At 45.3% G+C, this 11,517-nt stretch overlaps 2 protein-coding genes across 2 annotated transcripts in view; both read right to left on the bottom strand.

The window, feature by feature from the left end:
* The window catches only part of add2 (adducin 2 (beta)), an 84,818-nt gene that overhangs the window by 48,774 nt on the left and 24,527 nt on the right, over positions 1-11,517 (bottom strand). The gene's annotated exons all lie outside the window — the stretch shown is intronic.
* On the bottom strand, positions 1,693-4,576 carry npffr1l2 (neuropeptide FF receptor 1 like 2). The gene is made up of 3 exons (XM_076026012.1): positions 4,300-4,576; positions 3,803-3,902; positions 1,693-2,889 (listed from the first exon to the last, which is right to left on the bottom strand). Exons 1-3 carry the CDS (start codon positions 4,559-4,561, stop codon positions 1,899-1,901), a joined length of 1,353 nt encoding a protein of 450 aa, XP_075882127.1. The 5' UTR covers positions 4,562-4,576; the 3' UTR covers positions 1,693-1,898.

The following is an 11,517-nucleotide window of genomic DNA, read 5'->3' as shown; positions in this document are numbered from 1 at the left end:
CATGTTTTTAGGGGGTCTTGTTCTCTTTTGAGGCGATCTTGATAGCATCACTAGCTTTCTTGCACCACCGCTCAGCCACAAAAAAAAAAAAAAGTTTTCCCGTAAAGAGCCACACAGTCAAAGAAAAGAACATTTATTAATTTATTTATTTATTTATTCCTTCCTTCCTAAAGTGAACATTAAACATGGAGACATTGACACGGTGGCAGGAAAAAGTTGAAGCACTGTGAGCCGCTTGAGCAACTTTCAGTTTGGCTCACATGTGAACACAACATAGACCTAAATGACCACCTGTCGGCTGTCACTGCGGAATCAACAGAAGCCCACGACACCGTGTTTATTGGACACTAACACGAACACCACAGTTTAGAAGTTTAGATTTGAAAACGATCAGTTTTCAAATCTAAATTTTTTATTCAAATGCTAAAATTCTTCTTTAAAAAAAAAAAAAAACTAACAAAAAAAACAAAGCAAATAAGGTGTCACTGAATATACAAGAAGAAACTGCATACACTGAGTAGTTTTCAACATGAAAAAAAACATAAACCCATTGTTTGTCAACATGAAGACACTGAAAACATTAAATGAACGTTTTTAATATTAATAATCTGCTGCTGAAAATCAGTCATTTGCAACGCGTGCATAAAATCACCAACTACACACTGACTTTTTATTAAGGCAGAAAGAGTTTCTGCAGTGGGATGAAACCACACTGCTGTTATTTCTGGTTCCACCCCCCCAACTCCGACACTTCTGTCACCGTTGTCTTCGCCCCTGCACTGTGAGACTTCACCTTTTATAATTCTTCATTAATTTTTTGAAAATATTCACATGTCAACTTTTTTTTTTTTTGACTCAACATCATCAGGGTTCAATTGGCCCTAGTACAAAAATCTTTACATATTTTATCTTTTCTTTTTTACATTTACATTCAATTATTATTTGGCTTATTGTTGGACTGCTGTCTTGTTTTTGCTAAATCAAAATATCATTCTAAAATGTAAGCATCTTTTCCAACAAAATAATATATACAAAATTCGGTCAGATGGTCAGAACCTTTGGGTCAATGAAGGGAACGACACAGAACCATTATGGTTGCTATTGATACTTCAACAACCCAAGACCAGAGGGACGATAGATCTGGCCAGCGAGGAAGGAAGGAGCGATGAGAAGAAGATGTTGCTAAGACACAGCACAAAACACAATTCCACAAACTCGTGTCAACAACAAAAAGACCAGTGTGCACTGGAAGTGATACAAATATACAGTTATTCAGACTATACAGTACCTACAAGGTTCCCAGAGTTTACATTCTTTATATGCACATATGTTAGACACTTCAAACTTTCATTAAAAAAAATTGCTTCCTTGCCTCTGGTAGAAAAATCTTATTCATTCATCCACTCTATTGTTAGTGGGGTTTTTTTTCCGTAAATTGAAATATACATTTTTTTCTGATATAGAACGAAAATAATGTATGCAAAAACAAGCAAAATATATACAAATGCAGTATATACACCACGTTTATCACGCTATCAGCTCAAAAGGCGTCCAGTGTTAGATATTTCAGTAACGTAAACAGCAGCTGTTTTGCATGCCGGGCTCATACAGATGTGCAATAATAATGAATGGAATCACTCTGTCACACTGTGCAATTGTTCCGTTGCCACTATTCGTGTTGATTTTGTCTCAGTAATTGGCTCCACAGGACACGGACACAGTCATTTCAAAGAACCTAGCTATGTCAGAGAACTCAGCCTCGCGTTTTGTCACCACTCCTGTCGTATCTTCTCTCTGGGTGATGCCACCTGGGCGTTGCAGATGAAAATCCACGTCTTTTTCAAAAAAAACACATCTTGGACGTACTTCTACAAAAGCAGGACTTTGTCAGTTGCTGCTCAGTTTTCCCAGGCGTTGCACACGGACGCCACCTGCGAGCCAGCTCTGGCCGAGGCCTCGCCCAAACAATCATTCCTGTGGACGACAGCCATTTCTATCCCCTGCTGGAAGAAGCTGCTCTCCGCATTGGCCACCACGCACACCGCCTTCACTTCTCGGCCCTCGTCCACCCTGTCAATCGTCTTGTCGGTGTTGTGGACCCGGTTCCTCATGCCCGACACCCGCCGGCCCTCCTTCCTGCTGGCCGCCTGCACCGAGCGCTCTCCCCGCCGCCCGTTGACAATCTGGCCCACACGACAGCATGATGCTGCGCAGCTGAAGGGCTTGGCTCTACACACGGCTTGGAAGCCCCTCTTGAAGTTCTCGTTGTAGTAGCCATAGATGATGGGGTTGACGCTGGAATTGGAGAAGGCCAGCCAGTGGGCGAAGGGGAAGATGTAGCTGGTGAGAAGGTCCCACTGGTCTCTGTTCCATTCTGCATAGTCGATCATCATCATGAGGGTCCAGAGCGGCAGCCAGGACAGCATGAAGAGCAGGGTCACCATGATGAGCATCTTGATCACCATGATCTTCTTCTGGGATATCATGTGCTGGCCAGGCCTCTGCCTCTGGGCCTGCACTGGACCATTTGCCAGCGGCTGCCGCCGAGGCTTTCGGTTCTCCAGGACCGAGCGGTACAGCTTGACGGCGATGCTCCCGTACATTAAGCCGATGACAGCTAGCGGCGCCAGGTAGATGTGCACAAACAGGACCACTGTGTAGACCTTCCTCATCTTGGGCTGGGCGAAGTTTTCATAGCACATGTACAGAGGGATGGTGCGGTTGCGGTCGCTGGTGTGGACCGTGTAGTGGGAGCGAACCTGCTTGACGGTCAGAGCCGCCGCAGCAGGACACATGATGACCATGGCCAGAACCCAGATCAAGGCCACGGCTGCCTTGGCCACCAGCATGGTGGGCCGCGGCTGGAGAGGATAAACGATACAGCGGAACCTGCAGGAGCAGAAGAAAAACAATGTTCTGAATGTTTACAATTCCTCCCTGTGTAGAAGGCAGAACCGCCGGGCCATGGAGACCCTCTGGTGTCTCTTCTCTCCGGGTGCTCCAGTGTTCCACCCACAGTCCGTAGACGTGCACCTGAGGTGAAATGGGGAACGACAAATTGGCAGTAGGAATATGTGTGAGAACGCAAATGGTTGTTTGTCTTCCTATTCGTTTGACCTCGCCTTCACCCAAGACATCTTGGCAAATGTATTGCTATGGCTTATATTAAGTGTGAAAGCAGGAGCGGCACAATGGACAAGAAGAGAAAATGGAGATGGCCAAGCAAGCAATCTGTGAATAGATGTATTGAAAGAAATAAACAGTGTGTATATATATATATATACATATGTGTATATATGTATATATATATATATATATATATATGTGTGTGTGTGTATATGTGTGTGTGTATATATATATATATATATATATATATATATATATGTATATATATATATATATATATATGTGTGTGTATATATATATATATGTGTGTATATATATATACATACATACATATACATATATACACACTGTTTATTTCTTCAATCTTTAGTCACCTCAGGGTAATTAGATACAACCACTGATTTGCTTAATCAAGAAAACCAAAACCAAAAAAACCCACTTTGTCGGTGTTGCCATGTTGCAACATTGTTTGTTGTCGTCAAACATTTGTGTCATCTGTGTGTTTGCACATGAAGCTGGATGTGTTTCTGCCTGCCGGGCTTAGCTGCCAAACCACTCTTGGAATAGTAGCTGCAGTGTGTGACCTTTTAGATGTTCTTGAAGCTCAAGTAGCTTCTTTCCTGATGACTCTAGCGCTGGCATTATCACGTGTGATAATGCTGCCACAGTGGCTCACCTCTCCACAGCGATGGCCACCAAAGTGAAGACCGAGGCTGAGACAGAGACGCCCTGCACGAATCCACTCATCTTGCACACAATGCTGGAGAAAGGCCACCCTGGAATCATACACACAAAGGTTCATGCAGCGTGTTCTCAAAAACCCATTTTCTAAGTGACATTTTGAGGAATTACAGAACGTTCACAACCTCTCCACTGTTTTTCCCCCTTAACATTTACAGTAAAAACTGTTGCTGTGCCATTGCCAAAGTGAGCCAGCTGCTGCACCTGCTGCAGCTGTGCACCTTGAGTCATCAGCTGGTACCCAGTATAAGAACCAGTAATGGGTTTTATCTGAACATCAAAGTTGAGCGGCGGCAATTGCCAGCACCACACCCTGTCCAACACCCTGGCTTTAAAATCCTGCATTTGCCTGAATGTTTTAAAAAAAAACAGAAAAAGGGAAAACAAAAAGAAAGCTTCCTGCCTGCTGAACCTGCTGACTGTGTGTCTGACCTGTGATGAGGTTGTCCACCAGCGTGATGGGGATGCAGAAGATTCCCACCAGCAGGTCGCTGACCGCCAAGTTGAAAATGAAGAGGTTGATGACGGTGCGCATGTGGCGGTTCTCCATCACGATGAGGCAGACCAGCACGTTCCCCACCATGCACAGCAGGAAGATGAGCAAGTAAGCCAAGATGTAGCCGGTGGCCACCAGCAGGGAGTGCTGGTAGTATGGCGAGATGGTCACGTTGCTGACGTTGTGGAAAACCTCCATGCTGTCGTTCTGCAGGGCTGAGCGCTCCACCTCCGCCTCCTCCCTGCCCAGGCTGCTCTGCATCGTCCTGCAGGTGGGAGTCGCGTGATGATGCTGCACAGGAAGCAGAGGTGGGGATTTTTTTTTTTTTTTACAAATTCAACAGAGTTTGTTTTTCAATAGGTCAAAAAAAAAGAGCACTGACTCTGACACCAATTAATTTCACCTGCCTGCACCTCCTTTAAAACTTGAAACTGGAAGAAAAGTACATGTCTGCTGAAAAATCTCAGAGAGTCACAAGCCAAACAAAAGGCAGAACTAGCAGATGCTGTCGCAAGCAGCTGTCATTACAGCCCGAAAGGTTGTAATTTCAGGAGAAATGGATGAAAGGAGCAGGAAGCACTTTGACGAGATGCTGTGGACATAAAAATGTTCTCCCCTGGATAATTCACCTGAGTCTCTGATGCTTCTTGTCAAAATAAAAAGCATTTCAGCCTTCACATTTACACTTTGTGCCACCAAGAAAATGTTCACCCGCTAGATGGCAAGCACAACATATAGATTTATTCGACCTTGAAAGCTTCCTCTAAAAAAAAATCTTTTTAAGCAGGTTTCACTCTTACTCTTTAATGACAGCATGTGTCCCGGCCTTCCTCAGGTCAGTCACTGAGTTCTCCATCACCTGCTCCACTCGATTCATTTGACTCAAGTGGAGCAATCATCCTCTGCTGCTGATTTTTCTGTAGTCAAATGCAGGTGTGGGAGCTCCTGTGGCTTCTGCTCGGTTGTTCAGATCGAGTTGACAACTTTTTGAAAGAGTGAAGACTCTGGAACGAGGACGTGAGACCATCAGGATGAAAAGCTCCGCGAGTTGGTGGCTGGGCTGTGAACCAAGAGGTTGTGGGTTCAGCTCCTTATGAGAGTTACTGTGGGTTTAAGTCCAACAGTCAAAATGCATTGCTGCAGGGATGAAGTCTTTGGTGCCGCTTGGCATGTCATGTGATGAGCTCAGCAGTTTGGTGGGTGGCGCTGACTTTAAAACGAAAGCTAAAATTAAATACATACATCATTAAACAAATCATTAGATATTTTAATTAGATACTTTCAAAACCGAATAAATGCACATTTTATCGTTAACATTATTATCATTATTATTAGTAGTAGTAGTAATATTGAAGCAAATTTGAATTATGTCACGGTTCTCTACAAAGAGAACTTATGATATGCTTTTATTATGCTTGCAGTGAGAGCTCTCTAATTTGATCCCGAGTATACATTGTTTTTTGATTCTCTGTTAAGAAAAACTGCAATCTGATGTCTATTTGCTTCCTTCCTTAGTCGCTGCCTCCTTTTCCTCAATGTTTTTGGCCCATCGTTTTTAAATAAATAAATAAAATATAGAAAATCTTCCACCTGGTGTCAAGCACGGATTCAACAAATCTGTATGTTAATGAAACGGGAAGTGTATTGTTATTTATTGTGTATTTCTTTACTCCTAATTTCAGATTGTGTATATAATTATAACATTACGTATTTTATTCCTTGCCCACTCACTTACAAGAGTGATGAATCTAATTTACATAACCATGTCGTGCGATACGTACACTTCAGCGCTTTCTTTACTTTTCGATTGTTTTTCTTTCTTTCTTTCTTTCTTCTTTTCCTGCAACAAGGAAGTTGCTGCGACTACTTTGAGCAACGCAAATCTCGACTCGCTGCGTCAATATATCAAATCAGAACAATCACACTTGACCCGATGTGCGGCAGGCGGGGGTCTATCTACGTGTTCTCTCAAGAGGTGCTGCAGCACGCAAATGCAGTTGGCGACGTCTTGCTCACTTTTAAACTACTTCATTACTTACTAACAGCTCAGGCAGCACGTGGCTGCCACATTGAAGTCATAAGACGCAAACAGAAATGAGTGATTCACTTAAAAGGAGGCATTAAGCGGCACTTCTGCTCGTGCGAATGAGTTCCTGTGATGAAGCAGAACTCGGTGCAGACGCTCGGTTCTTCAGTTCTTCCCACCTGCAGGGCAGGAAGCCTCTCGAACTTCTCTCTGATTTTTGTTGTTTGCGTGAGCCCGGTGGGAGCTGCGCCTCTCCGAGCGGCTCTGCATCAGTGTCTCTGTCTCCATCCATTCTGCACGTCCGAACACAGCGGCCGGCGTGTTCAATCAAACGTTGTCCGACGAAATAAATAAATAAATGATCTGGAGCTAGAAAGAATGACAGAAAGATAAACATGTCTTACCTCCTGTGGCCAAAGTCAGTAAAACCCAGCGGGACGAGTTGAGAAAGAATTATTTGACTTTAAGAATCACAATAATGATAATAATGATCAAAACAAAATACATGAAAATGTTGAAGAAATAAGAGAAAGGCTGGAGGAGACGCCCGCCACTCAGCGACACTGCTGCTGTTGCTGTTGTTGCTGCTGCTGTTGCTGCTGCTGCTGCCGATGATGATGACGTAAATATGACGTGATATCTTTTCTGGAGCTTTTAATTGAACACACGGCAGGTAATGAATAAGGACACTCAACATGTGCGTGATTGCGGTTTTCCGTCTTTCCTTCTCCGGTTACCGTAAAAAACCCAATATAAGCGCAAGCGTATCTAAGTACCGTATATGACATCTCCCCCTTTTTGCGTTATGTCAATAACGTCAAAACAACATGTAACTGAAAAACGGCTGTTTATTTTGTTTGTTGAATTGAATTTCCCCTTTTTTTCATTTCCCCCCCAAAGGTCATGTGAATCACACCTGTCTTACAGGTTAAGTCTGTTGACCGGCTTGCACACCCGGCCAGATCTGGTCGCGGTCTGACTAGGTGGAGGGGTTGTCGGTGGAGCCACACTCTGACTGACAGGAATAGCGTCCGGCGTGGTGGCACCGTCAGAGTGGGAGACTGCGTTATCGCACGGTTCTGTCTGGATAGGCTGATTAACCGACCCAGATTGAAGGTGACGGCGGTTCCGTCGCAGCTCTGCTCCTTGCTCCGTCCTGATGATGAAAGACCTCGGGGTGAGGCTTTCACCGGAGATCACCGCTGGCAAAGACCACTGCTTTTCATGGTGCAACTTGATAATCACTGCATCGCCAGGTTGCAGGTTAGGTAAAGGCCTGGCTCCATGACGACGGTTGAAATAGTGGGCCTGTTTAGCCTTTTCTCTGCTGTCCTTTGTTTTCACCGCTGTCTTGCTGGGCCCTTTCGGCATGAGGTTTTTCTCAAGGGTGGGGAGTGTGGTCCTGATCTTTCTCCCCATTAGCAGCTCGGCTGGGCTGTACCCTGTGGTGGAGCAGGGAGTAGCTCTATAACTCATCAGAGCCACCAGAGGGTCTTCCTGCGTCAGGATTTTCTTTGCCGTTTGCACGTCCCTCTCAGCGTGTCCGTTGCCTTGTGGATGGTGAGGGCTTGATGTGCAGTGCTTGAAGTCAATTTGCTTGGCAAACCTGTGGAACTCCATGCTTGCGAACTGGGGTCCATTGTCACTCACCACCTCGTCTGGAATGCCGAATCTGGCAAAAACTGATTTGAGTTTCAGTATGACTTGTGTGGTAGTCGTTGAAGGTAGGTGCAGTATTTCAAGGAACCTGGAGTAATAGTCTGAAATCACCAAGTAATTGTGGTGTTTATGCTCACAGAGGTCCATTGCGATTCTTTTCCAAGGACGCTCTGGAAGCGGTGTTGAAATGAGAGGCTCCTTTTGCTGTGTTCGTTTCAGTTCCTGACAAACCTGACATGAAGACACAAGCTTATTCAGCTCAGTAGAGAGTCCGGGCCACCATACCGATCAAGAGGCTCTTTCCCTACATTTTACAAGACCCTGGTGACCTTCATGGATTTTCAGGAGTATCTCACCTCTCAAGGACTTTGGCACCACAAGCCTGCTTCCTCTTAGAATGAGGCCGTTGTGCTCTGATAGCTCAGATTTTACCTGGATGTATTCCTTTGCATCCAAGGGCACACTGCTGAGGTGTTCAGGCCAACCCGTCTTGATGAGCTTCGCAACAGACTGCAGCTGAGCATCGTCTGCAGTCGCCATTTTGATCTCATCCATTTTACTTGCCGACGCAGGGATTCCTTCCACTACGCTAGCCACATAGCATGCAACTTCGCTATGTGTGTCACTCTCTGTACACTTATTGGCCAGTGGACTGCGTGACAGGGTGTCGGCAACAATTAGTCTTTCCTGAAGCGTACTCCGCTACTGGATTGAATCTCATGAGCCTCATGAGAAGGCGCTAGCATCGTAGAGGTACGTTGTCCATGCTGCGATTGTTGATAAGGGGCACAAGTGGCTTGTGATCTGTTATCAGCTTGAACTGCTCCAGGCCACTGAGGTATCTACCGAATTTCTCACATGCCCACACGCCAGCTAGCCCCTCTTTTTCAATTTGGGCATAGCGGGTTTCAGCTTCGGTGAGGCGCCTGGAGCAGTACGCCACAGGTTTCCATTGTTCTCCATGGAGCTGAAGGAGAACCCCCCCAAGTCCATAACTACTTGCATTGGCTGATACAGCAGTGGGTTTTCTGAAGTCGTAGTATGCAAGGACCGGCGCAGTTGTTAACAGCTCCTTAATGTTTTCGAAGGCTGCTTGTTGTGCGTGACTCCATGTCCATGCGCTTTTACTTTTCAGGAGCTCATACAGCGGCTGTCCCACTGTTGAAAGGTTGGGGATGTATCTCCCAAGATATCTCCACCATCCCCAGTACCCTTTTCAGCTCCCACACATCGGTTGGTGGTGACAGCTGCCGAATAGCGTCCACTTTGTCAGGGTCCGGCCGGATCCCTGACCGGTCGATGAGGTGTCCCAGGAACCGCAGCTGGCTCTGCCTTAGGGAACACTTTTCGCGGTTCAATGTCAGACCTGCTGTCTCGATGCGCTGCATCACTCTTTCCAGGCGGCTGTCATGCTCCTCCACTGTGGCCCCATAAACCAGAATGTCATCCATGAAAACTTCGACACCCTCCAGCCCTTGCAGTGTCTCCATCATCTTCCTCTGGAAGATTTCAGGTGCACTGGTGATGCCGAATGGCAGCCGCTTAAACATGAACCTACCAAACGGTGTGATGAAGGTTGTGAGTTTGCAGCTGTCTGGGTGCAACGGTATTTGGAAGAAGCCGCTGGCCGCATCAAGTGAGGAGAACACTGTCGCCCCACTCAGCTTCGCTGTGATTTCTTCAGTGATAGGCAGAATGTAGTGCTCTCTTTTTACAGCCTTGTTCAGCTTTTTGAGGTCGACACAGACGCGGGCTCTGCCTGTGCTTTTCTTCGGGTCGGAAGACGGAATGTTGTCAACCGGGGAACGAAGGAGCACAACAAGGAGACAGGCGCTGGATTACTGGTGCAAAGCAAAACAGATAATGTGGCAACGGGGGACACGGGAGACTGGTTAATAAAGGCGGCGCAGATCAAAGGCGAAGATTGTTGGCTATCAAGATCATAGGGGCGTTGGCTTGGAGACCGTGACACAGACAGAGGCGTTCACAGGTCTCCTCACCTGCAGCTCAGGGTTCCTGCACACAGACAGCGCCCTCTGCTGGCTGCCAGTTGACCTTCCCCGCTTTATTCCATGTGAGTCTTACAGAACATGTCACTTGCCTTGGTGACATAAGGGTGTGTTTCCACACACCACTCCGCACTCTGTTTCAATCCCTTTCATTTTATTTTCATTCGTAAGGCTGTGAAGAGAGGGCTAATTGTGCATATTTCTGGAGATTGATTTATTCAGATAATCAGATATCCCACTGAATGTTCCTCACATATTCAAAATGAAAAATGAAGTTAATGTTTGACTCAACTTTTTTATTTGTGACACCCTTGAGACTTTGCAAAAAGATTCTGACCTCTTGAAAATTTTAACAAAAATAATGTAATCAATAGGTTCGTCTAACATTTTTGAATAAAATAGTTTAAATTCACAGCCGAGATGTGATGCAGTATCTGTTGATAAATTGTAGGTAAAATGTGTCAAAACTGAAAGAAGACAAAATCAAGAAATGCAATTTTCAATGGGTGTAGGACTTGTGACGTGGCGGGCATAACCTGAACACGATGGCCGAGACATAATACATAATGGCGCTTTCACTGACTCATGTGATTACAATAACCCTTACCATAGGTTGGCTTCTTTACATGTGCTAAAAATAAATATAAGCTGCAGGAATTCCTTGAAGAACTGAAATAAAACTCTGAAGAAACCATTTATTGGTTATTGAACAGATTTGTTTTGGGGGGGGGGAGTTATAGGGGAGGGGTTAGGGCTAGAGGTAGGGTTTGGGGCTAGGTTTGGGGTTAGGGCTAGGGTTGGGCTTGGGGCTAGAGGTAGGGTTGAGGTTGGAGCTGGGGTTAGGGTTGGGGCTAGGTTTGGGGTTAGGGCTCGGGTTGGGCTTGGGACTAGAGGTAGGGTTGGGCTTGGGGCTAGGGTTGGGTCAGGGTTAGGGTTGGGGTTATGGTTAGGCGCTGGGGTTGGGGTTTGATTTATGCCTAGGTTTAAGATTATCATGTTCGGGGTAACCTTAACCCTCAAAATCACACGTGTCAGTGAAGGTGTCATTGCGGAGTTTTATTTCAGTTCCCCAAGGAATTCCTATTGCTTAGCTGTATTTTTAGCACATGTAAAGAAGCTAACCCATGGTAAAGGTTATTGTAATCACATGAGTCAGTGAAGACGTTATTACAGATTATGTCTCGGCCATTGTGTTCATACACAAAACTATTGATTGCATTTATTTTAAAGAGGTTCGAATCTTTGTTTTGTTTTTGGGTTTTTTTTGCCACTTGTGAAGCCTCAAGGGTGCCACAAATGAACTAGTTGACTCAAACGTTACCCTCATTTTTTACTTTGAATTTCAAGGATTCTTGTGTGTGACTATCTGATTAAACCAATCCCCAGAAAGCTGTACATTTACTCTTGTGTTTACAGTCTCAACACACTCATCGTTGTTGGGAACCAAGGTGTGACCGTGA

The sequence above is a fragment of the Nelusetta ayraudi genome, unplaced genomic scaffold (assembly GCF_046127955.1).
Source record: "Nelusetta ayraudi isolate G7.1 ecotype Tasmania unplaced genomic scaffold, CSIRO-AGI_Nayr_v1 ptg000018l, whole genome shotgun sequence".
Taxonomy (NCBI): Eukaryota; Metazoa; Chordata; class Actinopteri; order Tetraodontiformes; family Monacanthidae; genus Nelusetta; species Nelusetta ayraudi.
Note: the sequence above shows the minus strand (reverse complement) of the source record. Positions and strands in the feature narration are given on the sequence as shown.